This window comes from Pongo abelii, chromosome 21 (assembly GCF_028885655.2).
Source record: "Pongo abelii isolate AG06213 chromosome 21, NHGRI_mPonAbe1-v2.0_pri, whole genome shotgun sequence".
NCBI classification, from domain to species: domain Eukaryota; kingdom Metazoa; phylum Chordata; class Mammalia; order Primates; family Hominidae; genus Pongo; species Pongo abelii.
In genome coordinates this window covers 55328748-55350977 of record NC_072006.2, presented here as the reverse complement: position 1 = coordinate 55350977, position 22230 = coordinate 55328748, and the positions used below count along the sequence as shown (strand labels likewise).

The 22230-nt window shown below is 52.7% G+C and overlaps 1 protein-coding gene across 7 annotated transcripts; it reads left to right on the top strand.

Annotated features, from left to right (window-relative positions):
* The first annotated feature begins 1076 nt into the window (after positions 1–1076).
* On the top strand, positions 1077–20568 carry KCNG1 (potassium voltage-gated channel modifier subfamily G member 1). Of its 7 annotated transcripts, XM_054542328.2 has the most exons (5): positions 1083–1342; positions 10406–10526; positions 11843–11900; positions 13900–14699; positions 19425–20568. In XM_054542328.2, exons 4-5 carry the CDS (start codon positions 13926–13928, stop codon positions 20190–20192), a joined length of 1542 nt encoding a protein of 513 aa, XP_054398303.1. In that variant the 5' UTR covers positions 1083–1342; positions 10406–10526; positions 11843–11900; positions 13900–13925; the 3' UTR covers positions 20193–20568. The 7 variants fall into 7 exon arrangements, with proteins under 7 accessions (XP_024094920.1, XP_054398303.1, XP_054398304.1 ...); XM_054542329.2 differs by lacking the exon at positions 10406–10526; XM_024239154.3 differs by lacking the exon at positions 11843–11900 and having other exon boundaries at positions 10411–10526.
* Positions 20569–22230: the final 1662 nt, after the last annotated feature.

Genomic DNA, 22230 nt, shown 5'->3' with positions numbered 1-22230 from the left:
AACCCAATAGATCCCTCCAACCCAATCTCCAGCATCTGTGCAGCATCCTACCAACTCCGAGGCTAGGCGGCCACACTGGGCGCAAGACCCCAAGACCCCAAGACCCCAGGACCTGGTCCAAGTGCCTTGCACCGGCCAGGGGAGTGGACGACGAAGTGCGGGTCTGCTGGCCCGGGAGGGCTCTGGGGCCTCGGCCCCGCGGGACTGGAAGGGAAAACACCTGGCACGGTACGTACTGGTCCTAGGAAGTTGGCACAGCAAGGTGCTGGCAGTCCCTAGGTGCCGGTGGCAGGAAGGGCCCAAGGGCAACATTGGTCTAGGAGGTCGAGAAAAGGCGCGCGATATGTGGCCCCCAGGATGTGGAAGCTTGCTTGGAGCGTGCGGCTCCAGGGCAGCAGCGCGTGGAGGGTCTTAAGGATGCAGTACTTGCCCGGGGTAGGGGGGCGAAAGACCCAGAGGCAGCGGTGCACTTGGACTTCCAGGACTTCCAGGGAAAGGCAGGAGACATGGCGCATGTGGTTCCCAGGATGTGGAAGCGCGTGGAGCGCGGCCCCGGGGCAGCGGAGAGCGAGGCTTTAATATCTGGCACATGTAGACCCTGGGGCGGTGTTGCTAGGGGCCCGGACCCGGGACCACCGGCGCACTTGCACCGCGGGGAAAGCTGACAGGGGGCGCGACCCTAGGAGGCTGCCGCGCCGCCTGGTGCGTGAAGCTCCAGGGCAGCGGAGCGCGGGGACCTTGAAGGCTGGTGCGTGCAGGCGAAGGGGCCGCAGGGTGGTCGCTCCTGAGAGAGCAGACGGGGAAGAAGGCAAGGGGAGGGAGGGCGTAGCCCGAGCAGTCCCGGACGCGGGCTCAGGAACTGGCCGCGAGGAGCGCAATCCAGCAGGCGCGCCAGGGCCCCCGGATCCAAGGTGCGGGGTCCCGATTGGGCGCCTGGACGCCCAGTGACGGTGGCGCCGCTGCCACTGTCCCGAAGCGGGGCGAGGCCAGGCGCTGCGCTCTCGGCTGCCCGCCCCTTCTCCCCGCCCCGCGCTCAGTCCCCTCCCTCCGTCCCGCCTCCTGCCTCGCTCCCTCCCTCGGCGGTTGCTGCGCCGCGCTCCCGGCGCACTCGGAGCCCGGCGGGGACCGGGAGCCAGAGACGGGGCGGCCGTGGCTCCGAGGGCGGGAGCTGAGCCAGGCCCCGGGACCGAAGTTTGGCGGCGGCTCCGGGAGGCAGAGCGGGCGCCCCGGGCGGCTTCTAGGCCCCTCTCGCGTCCTCGCGCCGGACCCGTGGGCAGCCGGGGGGGACGGAAGCCGCGGCCGGGCCAACTCCGAGGCGGGGACGCCGCGACGGGAACTTGAGGTGGGAACTTTGCGCGCTGCAGCCTCGCCGGGCGCCACCGAAGCGCGAACCGGACCCCGAGCCTGCAAACTGGGGCTCGGGGGCGGCTGCACGTGGCCGTGGCCCCGAACTCCCTGCGGGGGCCTCAAAACCCGCCTGCGGGGAGGCCAGGGCGACAGAGGACTCGGGAGCCACCGCTGGTGCGTGGCGGCGTGGAGCGCGCTTGCTACGGCCAAGGTGCGGGTCCGGCTTCGGTTCATCCCAAGGGGTCCCCGGGATGCGAAGTCTGGGACGTTCGCCGCCGCGGTGACCCCGGCGGGGGCGCATCCCGGCTGTGGGCCGAGGTTTCTCCCCGGATCCCGGGAGGAAGGAGAGTTAGGGATTGGGGTGGGGGAGTGTGTGTCACTTGCTCATTCACTGTATCCTTAGGTACAGTATGGAGCCCCCCTTCACCCCCACCGTGGGCCTGATTGAGTCATTCATTATGAACACAGCAAGCGTTTATTGAGCGCCTACTGTGTGCTAGGCGCTGGGGATACTGAGACAGTTCACTGGGCACCCCAGGAACTGGTAGGAAGGTGGTGGTCTCAGCCTTAGGGTTTCCATGTGGGAGAGAGGCTCAGCCCGGAGGTATGGAAGGAAAAGTTCATTCATTCATTCATAGATTGGACAAACATTGGTTGAGCACCTATTATAAGCAGCTCATCATACCAAGCGCTCAACAGTCATTCATCCAGTTCACAAACATTTATGGAGGCGCTATGCTGGGGAGAAGTGAAGAGGGATGGGATGGGGGTAGGATAGAATGGGGGCACCCTTCATGCAGCTTAGAGAGAAGTAAGGATTAAGACCCAGGCCCCCCCTTGGGAGGCCGCAGACTGCCTGGGCGGCCAACTGTAGCAGCCCATGTATATAGGCAGAAGTCTTGGTTCATCTAATGCATTCCTTCTCAAGGTGGGAGGCGTGGAAGCTGGAATTGGTTCTAGAATAGGAAGAAAAGATCTTTTCAAGGCTCCTTAGGGGCGGGTGATGGGGTAGGGTGGGGAGGAGTTGGGAAACACTGATCCGACATTACTGAGCAATGCAGGTTCCCACCAATGGGGTTTATGAGTTAAGTTGTCCATTCAGCAGGCATTTTCTTAAGCACTTGCTGTTATTAAGCACTTAAAGGGTGCCAGGCACCAAAGTTACCCAGCTAAATGACAGACACATAGAAGAGGGAGACAGACACATACGCCCCCACCCCCTTTGCTGACTCCCTGAGATAAGTACAGGGGGAAGTGAGAGGAGGGAGCAGGAACTGGTCTGATTCATTGTGGGGTGGGGGAACTTCCTGCCCTATGAATCTGAGCAGAGGTTTATTCATTAGTGTGTGTTTGATACCCCCACACCCATGACGGCAGAGTCCCTATGGAGAGCCTCACCGGCAGCACACCTCCAAGAAAAGTTTGGCACTGATGATTGGGGCCATGCAGTGGGCACTGTGGCTAGCGCATGCTGTCCTTCTTTGGGGGATTTTTCAGGCTCTGCCAGACCTGAGCTCTACTTGTGCCTCCCCCGGCTTTTGGAGCCCTGCAGAGTCACCTGCTAGGAGGGGAAGGAGGGAAGGTATGTTTGAAAAACAGGCAAGCACTGGCCCCTGGGGATCACCCTCCTCAGTCATTCTCCATTCTCGAAGCCAGCCCGTTCCAGGGGAAAGATGTCTGTCGTGGGACACACTCCTAACCTGCGCGGAACTGCAAGCACACTGGAAAGGAGGCAACCTAGGTTCTTCTCCTGAGACTTGAGAGCCCAGGCCCACAGCCTACAGCCTGGGTTGTCAAGCCTTGGGAGTAAAAAAATCAACAAAACCCCTAGTTTTGCCAAACTCTGGGTTGCCTTTTTGGCCTCTGGGAGGGAGATGTGACAATGGAGGCAGAGGTTACTTGCTTCTCCCCATCCCCAAAGACTTTCCTGAAGCTTGTCCTGGAGCCTGATTGGGGCAGATCTGAGCACCACTTTGAATTCTCTGCACCAGACGCGCAGCTGGGCTCTGGCAAGAGGTGAGGGAGGTGCCTCAGGAAACAGAAGAACAAAGAGATGTGTGCTGGATGCAGGGCTAAGTGACGCAAACCAGCTCCAAGGAACTCACCTCCTGGAGCCTCAGTAGGTACCTTGGCTTGGCTGTCCTTTCTCCACCCTGCTTTCCAATGTTGATGAAGAGTCAACATTGCCTGTTGCCAGAGGTCTAGTGGTACAGGAATCTACCCTTGGTTGATGCATTAAGCCCAGAAATGGAGCCCGTGGGTGGAAAATGGCAGCTGGCAAAGCCCCTCTAAATAGAATTAATAAAAAGGGAGAGGCGAAGAACCTAGCTGAAGCACTCCATCGCTGTGGACCGTTTTTATCATCCAGCAGACTGTATTTGATTAACGAAATCAGAAATGAAGTGACTTTGCTACAAATAGGATCTGAATTGTGCCTAAGACTGTCCCTTGCCCTGAGGTGAGTCTTCAGTCTCACACCCACACCTCCCTGGGCAGGTCCGATCATGCTCTCCCTCCAGAGGACTCTGGTAAGCAGGTGTCTCCCTTCCTGCCGTCCTGAGGTCCCCACTGCTCCCCCGAGCCTGCTTCTCTGCTTAATTTTGAGCTACAAGGAGGCAAAGAGAAAAGGATATTCTGGCTCCAGTCCCCAAACACCTCCCCGTAGAAGAAGGCAAACGCGAACGTGCATTTGGTGTTATTTTGCTTGCCTGCAGCACAGCAGGGAGGCTCCCGAGGCAGCCTGTCTTTTTTATAGGGGAGAGGGACACTGGCACTTTTTCTTATTTGGGGGCAAGTGAGGGATGGAGGGAAGAGCCCAGCTCCCAGCGCATAATCTCCCCAGGAACTTGGGCCCCAGCTTTCAGGAGGCTGGGCCAAGGCCCAGGGTGGTGGGACTGTGGCGAGAACGGATGGCAGGTGGCTAAGAAAGATATATTCTCCACCAGGGCACAGCAGCTCTTGGAAATCTAACATGCCAGGACCCGGGCCAGGCTAATGGTTGGATCCATTTTGATTAACGTTTTAATTGGGGATTAATGCAGCCTGACCCGCCTCTGAGTCAGCTCGGCCAGGAGCCCTAATCCTGACAGATGAAGCTATGCTGGCAGTGAAACGCCACAGGGCCTGGGAAAGAGTGGCATGGAGAGAGATGGACGGGTCCCCGAGACGTCCACCAGGAGTGAGGGAATGGCACAGGTTGAGAGGCATGGTACCAGAGAGAGAAACCAAAGCCTGCAGAGTGCAGGAGAGAAATGCTTTCCTCTGGAAAGTTGCCTTGGAAGCTGTGTTAATTTCCTCCTTTCACATACTTGCACACATTTAGTGGCTTAAAGCAATATAAATTTTGTATTATTATTATTATTATTATTATTTTTGGAAGACAGGGTCTTGCTCTATCACCCAGCTGGAGTGTAGTGTCACTCTCATGGCCCACCACAGCCTTGACCTCCTGGGCTCAAGTGATCCTCCCACCTCAGCCTCCTGAGTCACTGGGACTAGAGGTATACACCACCACACTCAGCTGATTTTTTTTTAATTGTAGAAACAGGGTCTCACTATGTTGCCCAGGCTGGCCTTGAACTCTGGAACTCAAGCAGTTCTCTCACCTTGGCCTCCCAAAGTGCTAGGATTCCAGGCGTAAGCCACTGTGCCCAGCCTGCATTTATTATCTCATAGTTTCTGGAGATCAGAAGACCAAATGAGACTCATTGGGCCAAAATCAAGGTTATCAGCAGGGCTTCCGGAGATGACTCCACCCTCTGCCTCCATTGTCAACATCTCCTTCCCAGAGGCCAAAATGGCAATGCTGAGTTCGGCAAAACTAGGGGTTTTGTCGATTTTTTTAACTCTGCTCTCTTGCAAATATAAAATAGTGATAAATATGTTTCCCCAGCCATGGACAATTGCCTGCCTCTCCCCATCCTCAGAAACATTCCAAAATCTTGTCCATATGAAATAGAGACTAGAAACCCAGTCCCTGACTCACTGCAAGGGATGGAGACACCACACCAGCTCCCCGAAAGGAAGAAGTGGTTCAAGGAGGCAGTAAAAGGTAGGGGTAAAAGAGGTTTGGCCTGGAGTCCCACAGATCTAGTTTAATTCTGGCTTCATCGCTTATTGCCAGATGTAAGTTTTCACTTCTCAGAGCCTCAGTTTCTTCATTTGTAAAATGGGGGTAGTAGTGATAATGCCCGCCTTTTTAGGAAAGGATGGAGACTCGGGCAATTAAGGCTCCTAGCACAGCACCTGGCACTTAGTGAGTTTGCAGTGGAGGAAGGCTGTGGTTGCTGCTATTTATAACACTTTGTGCAGTTAGCACTCTCTCTACATTCCCTGCTGCCACTCGGAAGAGGGACGGAGAGTATTAGACAGAAAGAACAGGGTCCAGAGAGGCCCGCAGCTTGTTGGAACCCCGGAGACAGACCTGAAAGCAGTTGGGGTCAGCCCAGGACCATCTGTAGAACCATTTCATGCCCCTGATGGAATGTAGCCATGGGGACAGGAGGCCCAGTGACACTGCTCATCCCTGCAGCAAACCTCCGTTCACCAGATCCCCATAATAGCCCCGTGAGGTCGGCAATCTTATCCCCATCTTCTAGAGGAGGAGGCAAGCTCAGAGAGGCCAGCGGTTCAGTGGGTGTGATGACCTGCTCAGGCCACAGCGTTATTAGCAGGAGCAGCAGGGACGACTAGCCACGCCTGGCTTGGACCTTCACTCCATCCCATTCCGCCCTCTCAAATCCCACCCCACAGGTCCTGCACCTGTACCCTCAGTCATGTGCTGACTTCAGGGTGGTCACATGAGAACTGCCACTCAGAACGCCTTATGGTCTCAATGATCATTTATCTTTGGAAGTATGTTCTCAGCCCTCAGCCATAGCTCATAAGCATCACCTTTTTCCTCAAAGGAAGGATAGAAAAATTGCAAGGAGAGTGTCAGTGGATCTCTGAGCTCCTGAATGGAAATGTAATCAAGGCAGCCCCAGTGCAGAAGATTTTTCCCACGAACCAGAAGGGATTCCATTTCTCCAATGAAGCGGGACTCACAGAGCCTTCCAGAGCCTCTAGGAGATTGACACATTGGGCAGGGGAGTCCTGGTGAAAGCCCAGAGCAGCTCCTGTGCCTCCAGCCCCTGGGAGAGCTCCAGGCATTCCCGGTCCCCTCCCTCACACAGAATCTCCAGGAGAGCCTGTGAAAATGCTCATTCCTGGGCCTCCCCTTCAGGCATTCCGACTGGGAAGGGAGGGTCCCAGGAATCTGTATCTCCACTGAGCACCCGAGCAATTCAGAAGGTTCTGTTGTTTTTGTGCTCTTCATTTTTCTTTTTAAACCTGGGTTAAAACCCGGAGTTGTACAAACCACACCGCTTCCCAGCACGCCTCCTCATTGGCCTGTGCCAGGCTGTCTCATCGTACTCATTTTTCTTCTTTGTTCCAATCCCCGTGCTTCTTCCCCTTCCTTTGCCCTTCCAGGCACCCTCCATGTGGTTGATATAGATCCTCACATGTGCTTGAGACCTTGTAAAATATGTAATGTGTGTGTGTTCATTTACATAAATAGCACAGTGCTAGAAACTTCTGTTTCTTTTTCCACTCGGCACACTGTTTCTAAGACCTAAATGTGTTGCTAAATCTCCACCCAGTCCATTGCTTCTGATTCCTGGGCAATCTGCAGGATTCCAAAATCTGCCGCTACGAAGACTTGCCTGTCCACTCCCCTGGGGATGGATGCTAGGGGACCTCCTGGTACCATAAACAACACAGAACACACATTCTTGTACCTTGTTTGTTACTCTCTTCCATCTGGTTCCCCAGAAGCAAACCCTGAGTGAAGGATTTGAGTGCAAATAATTTATTACTGACAATGCCTGCCACAGCCCTTTGTGGTCCCAGGTCTGGGAAATAGACCCAGAAGTGGGATTCCTGGGTCACAGGGCAGCAGCATCTTCATTTCCCTCATTACCGCCCAGTGGCTTTCCCAGAGTGCTAGGCCAGCCCGCATACCCTCCAGCAATTGGATCCGGGGGTCAGATGATGCTGGATCCAAATCCCAGTGGGTCAGATCAGAAAAGAAGATTCTCTTGGGAAGCAGGGAGGGGGGCAGCCGACTCTTCTCATAGCTTGTGAGAATTCCGAGGCGACTATTGAGGGTTCACTGAGCGTAAGGCATGGAGCCAAGCGCATCACCTATGCCGTCTGCTTTTGTCCTCACCATAACTCAAGGAGGCAGGAGTTGTTTGTAGCCTCATTATACAGATAAAGAAACTGAGTCTCAGGGGTAGGGCACAACTTGCCCAAAGTCACAGAGCAACTGGCCTTGAACCCAGGTCTCCTGATTTTAAAGCCTGTGCACCCTTCTGCCTCCTCAGCTTAGGGTGGTTGGCACATTGTCCCTCGAGCTGGAGGAGAACCAGAACCAGAACCAGCTTTTTTTTTCAACATCCCCCCATTTTTTTTTTTTTTCAAGACAGAGTCTCACTCTGTCGCCCAGGCTGGAGTGAAGTGGCGCCATCTCCGCTCACTGCAACCTCTGCCTCCCAGGTTCAAGCGATTCTCCTGCCTCAGTCTTCCCAGTAGCTGGAATTACCGGCGCCCGCCACCATGCCCGGCTTAATTTTGTATTTTTAGTAGAGATGGGGTTTCACCATGTTGGCCAGGCTGGACTCAAACTCCTGGCCTCAAGTGATCCACCCGCCTCGGCCTCCCAAAGTGCTGGGATTACAGACGTGAGCCACCATGCCTGGCCTCAGCATCCCATTTCCTATTGCAACTGTCACAAATTGCCACAAACTGAGTGGCTTAAGACAGCCCAATTGTATTATCTTACAGGTCTGGAGGTCAGAGGTTGGAAATGGGTCTGGCTGGGCTAATATCGAGTGTTGGCAAGGCCGTGCTCCTTTCTGCAGGCTCCAGGGAGCTCATTTCCTGGCCTCCAGCCTTTGGAGGCCACCTACATTCCTTGACTCATGGCCCCTTCATCCATCTTCAAAGCCAGCAGTGGCCAGTGGAGTCATTCTCATGCCACAGCGCTCTGCCGCTCCATCTCCTGCTTTCTTTTTCCACAAATAAGGACCCTGTTGATTACACTGGGCCCACCCAGATCATCCAAGATAATTTCTCATCTCAGGTCAGCTGTAGCAGCCTGAATTCCATCTGTAACCTTCATTCCTCCTTGCCATGCAGTCTAACATAGTCACAGCTTCCAGGGATTAGGATTAGGACATGGGCATCTAGGGGAATGTGGGGACATTTTTCTGCCTACCGTATGCCCTGCACTGACCACTCTGGCCTGATGTGATGCAGCTTCAGTGGCTACCGGGCACAGGGCACAGGTGAGGCCCCTGCCTCTGACTTCACCATAGCTTTACTACCCCTGCCAGCCTAGCCAGGTCAAAGCTGCCAGGTGACACCCTCACCCCCCGCAAACACACACCCATCAGCTCAGCATTGATGGTCTGGCCCCATCCTGTGGAGACACCCATCTCCACCCTCTCTCCTGGATTTTGCCGGCTTCTTCTTCTGTCCATAATCCCACAGCCAGGAATGGCTTCCTCTGACTCAGCTCACCATAGCGCCACCTATCCGTCGCCTCGGTAAATGGCACCCCTGGAATCCTGATTCTTCTCTTTTCCCCCTCCCCCAGGCCCCATTCCTCAGCCAGTCCTGAGGGCTCTTCCTCCAAAGTTCATCCCAAATCCCTCCTGTTCTCTGGGACTTCCACCGCTGCAAACCTTAGTCATTTCCAGAATGACTTCCATAGCCTCCAGCCTGGACTCCCCAGCCCACCCGTTGTCCACTGACCTGACAGGCACACATGGACTCCTTGTCCCTTGCAGAATAAGCCCCAGCTCCTTATTGTCAGCCCCTTGGCCCTGCTGCACCTGGCCCCTGCCCCTCTCCTCTTCTCCCAGCTTCCCCTCGCTCTGTGCTCAGCATTCTCTGGTCTTTGATCATCCAAGCCCACCCCCAAGTCAGGGAGCAAATTCTTGCCACTCCCTCTGCCAGGTCCTCACAGGACTGGATCCATCCATGCGGCTCAACCCCATGACCCCTCCTCCAAGAAGCCCTCCTTCACCCCTCCAGCCAATATTGCCCCACACCCCACAATAGTCATTCTCCATCTCTCACTTTGCTCTGTCAACAACACTGTAGTCGCTGCAGCCTGAAATGACTTGTGTGCTCATTTAGAAACAGTCTTCCCCACCAGAAGGTCACCTCCATGAGGACAGGGCCTGGGTCTGTCTTGTTCTCTGCCGTGTCTCCGGCTCTAATACAGAGTCTGACACGTGGTGAGTGTTCAGTAACTATTGAATAAACAAACAAATGAGTGAATGAATGACACCTGCCTCCGGACTTCACCTCATCTCCCCCATCGCAGCCTCTGCCTCAAACAGCTTCCTCTCCCCAAGCATCCACAGACCCTCGGAGGCAAAATCACTTAAACCCACCATGCTGTAGAACTAACAGAACTAACACCACGGAGAAATAAAAAATTTCTTGTGAGGATATCAGGCTGCGCGGAAAGCAGTATTATTTTTCAGAAGCCCAGGCTTTGGGGCCTCTTTGATTTATGAACTTTAGTGTAGGGTATAGAGGTGCTGAGCCATCCATCTCACATCAGACCAGGTATCTGCAAAACCAAAGGCCATGGAGAAATATGCCCGTTCTTCCTTTGGCAAGTTCTGGCCTCAGCATTTCCCCAGGGGACTCTGGCTTTAAGAACAAGGTCGTTACTCTGTTTATTACCCTCCTGTTTATTACCCTCCGAGTAGCATCAGCCTCTCCATACTCACCGTGCTCGTGCTGCCAAGACAGGATCACTTTCCACACAGGAAACTCACGTGGGGGCAGGGCGTGAAGGAAATAAATCACTAATTGGGGGAGTTTTCTGCTGGAGGGAAAACTGGGAGGGTTGAAAGAAGAAATTCCTAAAAAGAAGAGGTGATTACAGCCACGGGGATTCACAAGAGCCCTCCAGGGCTTGTGTGAGGCATTTTCCCTTTACCTCCATCACCATTCTTGCCAAACAGAATGTCACTTTTTCTCTTTTCTGTGGTAGCAAAGATGAAACAGCAGAGCTGAAAAGAGAGATCACCAAGGAAAGTGCCTGAAAGGGATTATTCCCACGCCTCCAAAGGATCCTGGCAGGCTGTGCCTGAGGAGATGGGTTCCAATTTTAGGTGAAGTTAAAAACACTCTAACCGTCTAAAATCAAATCACTTTTCTTTCAAACACAGGTGTACCCTAGTTTTCCAAACCCTGATCTATGCAATTGTAGCCTTCCCCAAAGATCAGTGAGTAGTAGAGGGATGATGTGCTTTTGTAAAGCAATTCCTCTTAGGAAGGAGCCCCTTTTAAGTGTGAAACACCCTCCCTCCCCTTCCAGCACCTATTAAAACACTTTCTCATTCATACATACATGTGTTTGTGTATGTGTGTGTTTGTGAGCGAGTGTTTTCCTGAACATGTCCACAGCACCGACCCATATTTAAGTGTTGGAAATGGGTTTCCATTTGGAATTGATAGACTTTTACCACTTGATTCCATCGGGGATTTGTCTAGGGAGAGGGCTGGTGATTTTGTGTTTTTGATTTGTTTCGTTTTGTTTTTTTTAGACAGAGTCTTGCTCTGTCACCAGGCTGCAGTGCAGTGGCACCATCTCAGCTCACTGCAACCTCCACCTCCTGGGTTCAAAGGATTCTCCTGCCTCAGCCTCCCGAGTAGCTGGGATTTCAGGCGTGTGCCACCACACCTGGCTAATTTTTGTATTTTTAGTAGAGATGGAGTTTCACCTTGTTGGCCAGGATGGTCTCGATCTTATGACCTCGTGATCCACCCACCTCGGCCTCCCAAAGTGCTGGGATTACAGGCCTGAGCCACCGCACCCAGCCAAGGGCTGGTGATTTTTAAAAGCAGAGTATTTGACTCCTAGTAACTTTTCTATGCATCGGCTTAATTCCAGAGAGCTCTATAGCTATAATGTAAGGGTCTCAAACTCAAATGCCTATAGGGCCGGGAAGGAAACACACATGAGTGGAATAGAGTGGGTGTTAGGAAGACAATAGTTGGGGATGGGGACTGTGGTGGATTGGAGCATGTGCTGCCTAAAGGAGTAGCCATTTCTCAGTTGGCGTTTGGGCCAAGTGTTGCCAGATATCCTGATTTTTTAAGAGAAGCCAAGGATATGGATTTTTACATGAAATTTCTCAACTTTCAAAAACTTCTCCAAGCCAAGCAAAATATTTGTGAACCAAATTCAGCCCATGAGCTGGTAATGAATAAGCAATCTTGTTCCAGTAGCAGAAACCCTTAGCTTTGAGGGTTGGGAAGGAAGGAGTCCATGCAAGTTGATATTTTGACCTCAGTTCCCCAGAAGTCGCCTTATCATGTTGGTCTCATCAACAGGAAATGTACTCATTTAGCAAGCACTTCTTTGAGCCTTTACAGTGCTGAGCATAGCGATTCAGAGACGACTAAAGCACGTTTCTTCCCCCAGGGAGCAGGCTGCCTAATGAAGGAGCCAGGCTTGCACACAGACAGTTCTAGAACTGGTGGTAAGTGCCGTGAAGACGGATGCACCAGTTGTAAGGGGAGGGGTGCTCAATTTAGCTGGAAGAGCCAAGGAAGGCTTCCCGGATGAACATGGCTGTCCAGTTCACCCCTGCATCCTCAAGGTGATGTTTGCCAACCCCTGAGCAAACATGGCATTGCTTTCATAGTTGTGCATTTCTTTGTCCATTGCTTCTGATTTATGGCAAGTGGTATCTGTTTTCCATTAATGGAAACAATATAAGTTGTCCCTTTAAGATAAATAATAGTAGTCTGGGCACAGTAGCTCACACCTGTAATCCCAGCACTTTGGGAGACCAAGGTGGGCAGATCACCTGAGGTCAGGAGTTCAAGACCAGCCTTGCCAACATGGCAAAACCACGTCTACTAAAAATACAAAAATTAACCAGGTGTGGTGGCACATCTGTAGTCCCAGCTATTCGGGAGGCTGAGGCATGAGAATTGCTTGAACCTGTGGCACGGAGGTTGCAATGAGCCAAGATCGTGCCACTGAACTCCAGCCTAGGCAAAAGAGCGAGGATCTGCCTCAAAAATAATAATAATAATAATAATAGACAATAATTACTGAATACCTACTATGTGCCAGGCACTGCATTAAATGCTCCTATGTACATAATTCACTTAGACCTCCCAGTAATCTTATCAAGTAGGTCACGTGGCTATACCCATTTTACAGACAAGGAAATTGAGACACATCAAGGTTGAGTCACTTGCCCAGGCTGTGTGGCTCCAAAGTCTACGTTCATAACCATTAACCAGGCTTCTCCACCTCAGCATTAAGGACACTTGGGACCAGATAAGTGTCTGTTGTGGGGACTGTCCTGTGCATTGTAGGACATGCAACAGCATTCCCTGGCCTCTACCTACTAATTGCCAATAGCAACCCCAGTCACGACCAGCAGAAATGCTCCCAGGCATTGCCACATGTCTTTTGGGGGACTAAATCAGCCCTATGAGAACTGTAGATCTACACTAAATTGTTTTTTCCAAGCCAAATAAATACCAAAAAACAAAAAAGGTTAATTTAAAATAAAATGTTAAGTAAATAACAGTACATGTGTCACCTGAAAATCCACTAGGATGTCAGCAGCCTGAGATCAGAGACCCCTTGACATTCTGCACACGGCTGCATCCCCAGTGCATAGATGGATATGGGAGAATTGTGAAGGCTGGGAGATGCTGAACAATGTTGTTGCTATTTCACTATTAGGTGAATGTCTTTGTCAGCTCAGGCTGATGTAACCAAATATTAATACCACAGACTGGGTGGCTTCAGCAACACTTATTTCTCCCAGTTCTGTCGGCTGCAAGTCTGAGAGCAGGGCACCAGCAGCACTCCTCCGGGTTTCACACTTAGATGCCTCCCTGAGTGCTCACATGGCAGAGAGAAAGCCCTAGTGTCTCTTCCTCTTCTTCTTCTTTTTTGTTTTGTTTTGTTTTGTTTTTATTTTTTGAGATGGAGTCTCGCTCTGTCACCCAGGATGGAGTGCAGTGGCACCATCTCGGCTCACTGCAACCTTCGCCTCCCAGGTTCAAGCTATTCTCGTGCCTCAGCCTCCCTAGTAGTTAGGATTACAGGTGCACGCCACCATGCCTGGCTAGTTTTTGTATTTTTAGTAGAGACAGGGTTTCACCATGTTGGCCAGGCCGATCTCAAACTCCTGACCTCAGGTGATCCACCCGCCTCAGCCCCCCAAATTGCTGGGATTACAGGCGTGAGCTACTGCGCCCAGCCTGTCTTCCTCCTCTTATAAGAACAGGAATCCCATCGTGGAGGCTTTGCTCTCATAACCACATCTGAACTAAATGACATCTCAAAGGTCCCACCTCCTAATACCATCCCATTGAGGACTAGGGCCTGCAACCTATGGATGTGGGGGACAAAGATTCCATCCCTAACAGTGAATACCTGCGGAATCTGCATTCTCAGCAAGGTGAAGCTAGGGGTGGCCACTGAGGGTCTTTCCTCCCTTCTCCCCACAGGCCCGAGAGGGATGTGAAGGCCCAAAATGACCCTCTTACCGGGAGACAATTCTGACTACGACTACAGCGCGCTGAGCTGCACCTCGGACGCCTCCTTCCACCCGGCCTTCCTCCCGCAGCGCCAGGCCATCAAGGGCGCGTTCTACCGCCGGGCGCAGCGGCTGCGGCCTCAGGATGAGCCCCGCCAGGGCTGTCAGCCCGAGGACCGCCGCCGACGGATCATCATCAACGTGGGCGGCATCAAGTACTCGCTGCCCTGGACCACGCTGGACGAGTTCCCGCTGACGCGCCTGGGCCAGCTCAAGGCCTGCACCAACTTCGACGACATCCTCAACGTGTGCGATGACTACGACGTCACCTGCAACGAGTTCTTCTTCGACCGCAACCCGGGGGCCTTCGGCACTATCCTGACCTTCCTGCGCGCAGGCAAGCTGCGGCTGCTGCGCGAGATGTGCGCTCTGTCCTTCCAGGAGGAGCTGCTGTACTGGGGCATCGCGGAGGACCACCTGGACGGCTGCTGCAAGCGCCGCTACCTGCAGAAGATTGAGGAGTTCGCGGAGATGGTGGAGCGAGAGGAAGAGGACGACGCGCTGGACAGCGAGGGCCGCGACAGTGAGGGCCCAGCCGAGGGCGAGGGCCGCCTGGGGCGCTGCATGCGGCGACTGCGCGACATGGTGGAGAGGCCGCACTCGGGGCTGCCTGGCAAGGTGTTCGCCTGCCTGTCGGTGCTCTTCGTGACCGTCACCGCCGTCAACCTCTCCGTCAGCACCTTGCCCAGTCTGAGGGAGGAGGAGGAGCAGGTAAGAGCCCACGCCCCGCGGGGAAACGCGCCACCACGAGGGAAGGGACTCTGAGCATTGTCACCTCCTCCAGGAAGCCTCTGCTGATTGCACACTGGCTGACTAGCATCCCTGGTCCCTCCTGACATCAGGAATGTTTGTGTGCATGATCTGCCTCCCTGTTAATATGTGAGCATCATGGGGGTCCACGCCTGTGCCTGTCTTGGCCTCCACTGTGCCTGCCGCTGCCCTCCCCCTTGCCAGTGTCTAGAACAGTGTCCAGCACAAACAGGCACTCAACCACTCTTTGTTGAATGAACAAATGAGTGAATAAATGGATGGCGTGAGTTTTGACGTGCCTGGCCTTGCGCGAAGCACATTACATATATCATCAAATTTATCTCAACCACTCCGCCCTTTCTCAACCTTCCTAATCATTTGCATCATAGTAGCCCAGACACATTTTCTGGGTCCTGAAGATAATTTTTATTGATGGGTACATGTGTGTCTACAAATGGTGAGCATTTCTTTTTGTTACATAAGAGAATGGATGGAAAGTTTAGTTACTCCAGGGCCTGACACGGGGTGTGTGCTACAGTCTAAGGGCTCCCACTCATCTGGGAGTTCACGGGAGCCGGAGCTCGGCTGCATGTGCCACCTACATCTTATCTCCCCAGGGAATGCTCCGGCAACCCTGTGGGGGAAGTGTTTTCACACCCACTCGGTATTTGAGGACACTGCCCAACCCCAGTTCTAAGTCCAGTCTGTGTTTGTAAGCATGGAAATACGGTTCCCATGTGGCAGCGTGGGGACCTAATGTAGCCCCACAGGACTATGTGATTGGCCCACACAAGGTTTCCCAAATATTTGACTTGGTTGCCAATATTAAAAGTGAAGTTTTTTCACATAAAAATTTAAAATCTCAGCTTCTTTTAAAAAATCATAAGATCAGGCCAGGTGTGGTGGCTCACACCTATAATTCCAACACTTTGGGAGCTGGAGGCAGAAGGATCGCTTGAGCCCAGGAGTTCAAAATCAGCCTGTGCAATGTAGTGAGACCCCATCTTTATGGAAAAAAAAAAAAATTTAATTAGCCAGGTGTGGTGGCTTGTACCTGTAGTCCTAGCTACTTGGGAGGCTGAGGCAGGAGGATTGCTTGAGCCTCGGAGGTGAGGCTGCAGTGAGCCATGATCACGCCACTGCACTCCTGCCTGGGCAACAGAGTGAGACTCCATCTCTAAAAAACAAAATTTTTAAAAAAATTTTAAGGTTGGGTCCCTCCCCTCCCCCTGCCCCGCCACCAACATACACACCAGCCTGCAGTCCTACACGGCAGCTCCTGGGGACAGCCAAGTCCACAGGGGCCCAGTTCAGTCTCCTTGTGTATGAGACCATGGGCCTTTGAGTTGGTGACTCCTTCCCTGTATATGGGGATTCTGGAAGATTCAAGAAAGACCGAAAGGTCTCAGAGGTACAAATTGTATAGGCAGTGGAGAAATAGGTATGGCAGTGTGAACTGAACGTAAATATCATGCCAGCCAATATTTATTGAGCACTGACTGTGTACCCTGCATGTGCTAAGTGCTTTACGTGCACTCTCGAATTTAACATTAGAAGTACTCACCATGTCAGGAAGTAGCAATAGCTGTTGCATTAATAATCCACAGAGGCTTGCTGGTACTTTTTGTATACATTGAGTTTATTTATTTCTTTTTAAGAGACGGGGTCTTGCTTTGCTGCCCAGGCTGGCCTCAAAGTCCTGGCTTCAAGTGATCCTCCCACCTCTGCCTCCCAAAGTGCTAAGATTACACTGTACTGGAGTACAGTGGTGCGATATTGGCTCACTGCAACCTCCACCTCCCAGATTGAAGCGATTCTCATGTCTTATTTACATGCACTCTCGAATTTAACATTAGAAGTACTCACCGTGTCACGATTTTTCCACTTATGTATGTGAAGAAAGTGGGCCCCCATGCCTGGCTTACAAGTTGAATTTTTAAATGGGTATTAAGAAAATAGCATTCAACTAGTAAGGTTAACTTTTTAAACTTTTTTAAATGAAAAAAACAATTTTAGGCCACGTGTGGTGGCTCACGCCTGTAATCCCAGCACTTTGGGAGGCTGAGGCAGGTGGATCACTTCAGGTCAGGAGTTCAAGACCAGCCTGGCCAACATGGCAAAACCCCATCTCTGCTAAAAATACAAAAATTCGCTGGGCGTGTTGGCACTCGCTTGTAATCCTAGCTACTTGGGAGGCTGAGACATCAGAATTGTTTCAATCTGGGAGGTGGAGGTTGCAGTGAGCCAAGATTGCACCACTGTACTCAAGTCTGGGCAACAGAGTGAGACCCTGTCTCAAAAAAAAAAAAAAAATTAGAGATGGAGTGTTGCTATGTTGCCGAGGTTGGACTCGAACTCTTGGACTCAAGCATTCCTCCTGCCTCAGCCTCCTGAATAGCTGGGACTAAAGGCACATACCATCACACCCAGCTGGTAAAATTAACTTTCAATAAGCATGAAGAGTAGTGATGAAGAGGTCAGGGCTAGAGCCAGATGGCCTGAATTTAAATCCTGCTTTCTCCTCTCTAGCTGTGTAGTAGCTGTGGGCAAGTTATTTAAACTCTTTGAGCCTCTGATTTCTCACCTGTCCAGGGCGGATATGAACAGGCCCACCTAACAGTGTTGCAAGGATTCAGTGAGTTCACATGAAGTGATTAGAAGTGATTGGGGCCAGGTGCGGTGGCTTACGCCTGTAATCTCAGAACTTTGGGAGGCCGAGGCAGGAAGATCACTTGAGGTCGGGAGTTCGAGACCAGCCTGACCAACATGGAGAAACCCCGTCTCCACTAAAAATACAAAATTAGCCGGACGTGGTAGCACATGCCTGTAATCCCAGCTACTCGGGAGGCTGAGGCAGGAGAATCACTTGAACCTGGGAAGCGGAGGTTGCAGTGAGCCGAGATTGCGCCATTGCACTCCAGCCTAGGCAACAAGAGCAAAAAAAAAGAAGTGATTGGGCTGACTGAGTCCACACCACATGAAGGGATTAGAAGTGATGCATAGTGGATGTGCAGAAAGTCCTCTCTTAAGGATTAGGGTCAAAAAGAAAAAGAAAGGAAAGGGAAAATGCTCACCATTTGAGACCTGTCTGGAAATTGCTGTACTTACTATAAATTTCTTCTCAGCTCCAACATCTTTGATCGTGATTTTATCAGGAAAATACTAATAAAGCCACTGTTTTGTTCAACTTCTGATACTTGCTTTTTGAAAAAATAATAATACCTTTGCCTTTTTAAGGATTCAGTGAAAATGCTGTTCTTCAACTTCATTTTGGGGTGCAGTGGGATTCACTGCTTCACATACTCCTTGTGCACACATTTGAGTGCCTACTGTATGCAGGCACTACAGGGGAGACAGGGTGACCAGGACAAGTCTTCCGACCTCAAGAAGCTTCAAGTCTATTGGGGTTGGGATGGAGTAGTGACACCACCCACCCCCCCATCACCATAAGTGTGAGACACAAGCCAAGGAGGCTCTGTGTGGGAGGCCCACTGACACTGCTGGAGCTACTTAGTGGGGCACGCTCCAGGAAGGCTTCCCAGAGGAAGGGGCTTCCCATCCCAGAGGTCTAAGACCTTAAAGCCCCACCAGGTATTAGTTCATATCTCCAGCCTCTAACATATTCCTAGAGACAGAATTGTTCAAGTGGGACTTGTAGAACTCAGCTGTGCCCCAGAACCTCCAAGATGCCCCAGGTTGGAACCATGCTGGCCTCTCCTCTCTGCCAAAGGCCCCTTCAAGGATGAGGCCCAAATCCACTAAAGGACTGTTTACCACCCAGTTATATTCCAGACCAGAGAGGCAAGCTGGCAGCCTGCATGCCAAACCCAACAAAAATACGTGTTTTAGTGGCCCGTAGAGTATTTCTTTGCACTGAATTATCACCAGGACTTAAATCAACATTTTATCTATTTAACCAACATTATCACCAACATTTGTCACCAGGAGAGTTCATGTAAAACTGCACATTTCCAGCCTCTTTTGAAAGCTTCGGTGAGGCAGCCTTAGCCTAAATTTGCCCGGGGCAGTGATGGGGGCACTGAACAAGACTATTCCTCAGAGTCCATCGGGAGCCATGGAGGGTGCTAAGCAGAGGAGGAACAGGATCCCTCTGGCTATGTGTGGAAAATGGACTGCAGGGATGAGGGAGCCCAGCGGGGAGGTGACTGCAACCGTCCAGGCAAGAAAGGATGGTAGCCAGACCAGGTGGGAGCAGTCCGGCAGTGGGTTTGGTTCTGTCACTGTTTTAAATGAAGAGACTTCCTGGGGATTATACACAAGGTGGTAAGGATGATGCCAGGTCTCCTGTCCTGAGCCATTGGAAAGATGGGATTGCCAAAAGCTGGGGAGGGAAACCACCAGTGGGCAGAGGAAACCAGGATCCCATGGCGAGTTCGAGATGCCCCTCAGACACCCAGGTGGGAGCTTCAGGGAGGCAACCTGTTGGGGGTCTGGAGTTCAGGGCCGAGGTGGGGGCTGGAGAGAGATGAGGAGCAGCCAGTGTAGAGATGGTGCTTAGTGCCCCAGGCCTCAGAGTGGGCACAACTAGGGAGAGGGCCCGGGGCCACTCAACCTGGAGAGGTCACCGTCCGCCTGAGAAGCCCAGCAGGGCACAGGGCAGAGCTTCTGTGCTCCTTCCCTGGTGGGCCCGCTGACCTCTCCGGCGTCCCTTCCCCTCTCTCCCAGGGCCACTGTTCCCAGATGTGCCACAACGTCTTCATCGTGGAGTCGGTGTGCGTGGGCTGGTTCTCCCTGGAGTTCCTCCTGCGGCTCATTCAGGCGCCCAGCAAGTTCGCCTTCCTGCGGAGCCCGCTGACGCTGATCGACCTGGTGGCCATCCTGCCCTACTATATCACGCTGCTGGTGGACGGCGCCGCCGCGGGCCGCCGCAAGCCCGGCGCGGGCAACAGCTACCTGGACAAGGTGGGGCTGGTGCTGCGCGTGCTGCGGGCGCTGCGCATCCTGTACGTGATGCGCCTGGCGCGCCACTCCCTGGGGCTGCAGACGCTGGGGCTCACGGCCCGCCGCTGCACCCGCGAGTTCGGGCTCCTGCTGCTCTTCCTCTGCGTGGCCATCGCCCTCTTCGCGCCCCTGCTCTACGTCATCGAGAACGAGATGGCCGACAGCCCCGAGTTCACCAGCATCCCTGCCTGCTACTGGTGGGCCGTCATCACCATGACGACAGTGGGCTATGGCGACATGGTCCCCAGGAGCACCCCGGGCCAGGTAGTGGCCCTGAGCAGCATCCTGAGCGGCATCCTGCTCATGGCCTTCCCAGTCACCTCCATCTTCCACACCTTCTCCCGCTCCTACCTGGAGCTCAAGCAGGAGCAGGAGAGGGTGATGTTCCGGAGGGCGCAGTTCCTCATCAAAACCAAGTCGCAGCTGAGCGTGTCCCAGGACAGTGACATCTTGTTCGGAAGTGCCTCCTCGGACACCAGAGACAATAACTGAGCGCGGAGGACACGCCTGCCCTGCCTGCCATCTGTGGCCCGAAGCCATTGCCATCCACTGCAGACGCCTGGAGAGGGACAGGCCGCTTCCGAGTGCAGTCCTGGCGCAGCACCGACTCCCACGCACCCGGGGAAGGACACCCTCACTCCCACACCCCGGGAAGGACACCCGCACATCAGCAGAGGGGCCCTACCCCTCTGCCTGCAGCCGTGAAAGGAAGCTGGGTCATCAGCCCAGCCCCGCCCACCCCAGCCCTTATGTGTGTTTCCCTCAATAAGGAGATGCCTTGTTCTTTTCACCATGCAAATAACATGCCCAGCAAAAACTTGCTTTATGGGTCTGCCTGGAGAAAAAAATACAAACAGCAGCAACAGCATGTCTGTCTCTAATGTGGATCATGTCCAGGGAAAAGAAATTGATGAAAAAGAGAGAATGCCTTCCATGGGGCTCTTTTAAAAGAGGGAGCTGGGTTTCCCAGCAAAGCCAGCGTGTGGGGACTGGAAGTAAAGGGCCCTGTGTGCTTGGGTTGCTCAGGCCCGGTGGGGCCCTACTGGGGTTGTAGAAAAAGAGAGAGAACAGACACTTTTAGGAAAATGACCTGTGAATACTGCGCTCACTCTCTCGTTTCTCTTTGACTCCCCACCACCACCCCCCGCCGCGCGCCTTTCTTTCTCCCTTTTCCCTTTTATCCTTTTATCCTTCTCTTCCATCCTCTATTCACCTCTTTCACCCCTTAGGGCTGGTTTTTCAAACTTTCACACAAAGGCACCCCGACAGTTGACAGGTCATCAGGGGGCCTGTCAGCGTTGTTGACTATGAGGTGAAATCAGTTCATTTTATCTTTAAAAAATCATGTGGGGTTTTTATTCTACTCTGCATTTATTTTAATCTGTGAAAAAAAAAATACTTTACGTCATATACCTGCATATAAATCTAAACCTAGAGCGGGGACAGATGTTTTTGAAAGGGGGTTTACAGTTCCCTGGGCAGACTGAGAAGCACAATCTGCAGCCCCCACAGGCCTCCCTGTGCCCCCAAAGACCTGCAGAGCACCCACCCGACCTGCGACCTTCAGAGTACCCACCCCACCTGCAACAGGTCCCCGACTTCATATAGCATATGTGACCCACAGTAGAGACAGCGCCCAGGCCAGTCCAGCAGATTCTACTCCAGCTGGCAGGACATAGAGCCCCTCAGTGCCAGGCGTGGGGAGGGGGCTTCCCACTCAGGTCACAGTCACAAGCTTGTCCTAACCCTCAAGGACACAGCCACATCATTCTCATCCCAGCACCTTCACACCTGCTCATCCCTCTGCCAGGGATGCCCTTCCTGCGGAACACTGCATGGCTGGCTCCTTCCCAGAAAGGCCTTCCCTGACCACCTCTCAAAGAATCCACATCAGCACCACCACCACCACTCTCCTCTTAGCCGGCTTGGTCTTCTATATCCACTCATCAACCTCTGAAATTGACTCATGTATTCCTCTTCTTAGTTACAGGACTCAGCAATATGGCTCACCATTGACCCCCAGCACCTCGCACAGGGCCTGCACCTAGTAGGTGCTCAATAAACATTTATTGAAGGAATGTTAGCCAGGTGTGGTGTAGTCCCAGCCACTTGGGAGGCTGAGGCAGGAGAATCCCTTGAATCCAGGAGCTGGAGGCTGCAGTGAGCCGTTATTACACCTGAGAATAGCCGCTACATTCCAGCCTCAGCAACAGAGCAAGACCCTGACTTTAAGTAAAATTAGTAAATTAATTTAAAAAAGAAGGAAGGGAAACAGGAAAGAGGGCCAAAAAGCAGAAGGCATTTATTTTTAACACTGGATACTGAGTTCTCCAAGCACCTCTCTCTCTCTCTCTCTTTCTCTCCCCCCTCGCTACTCTTTGTCCTCCTCTCTCTCCCTCTCTGTCTTTCTCTTCTCCTCTCTCTCCTTCTCTGTCTTTCTCTTCTCTTCCTCTCTCTCTCTCTCCTCTGCCCTCTGTCTCTGGTGGCGAGGCCACCGCGATCTCAGTACGATATACACACAGTGATGCAG

Coding starts and splice junctions, on each gene's coding strand:
- KCNG1 (XM_024239152.3), top strand. CDS start 13,926: ATGACCCTCTTACCGGGAGACAATTCTGACTACGACTACAGCGCGCTG. Junction 14,700..19,424: donor TGAGGGAGGAGGAGGAGCAG/GTAAGAGCCCAC, acceptor CCTCTCTCCCAG/GGCCACTGTTCCCAGATGTG.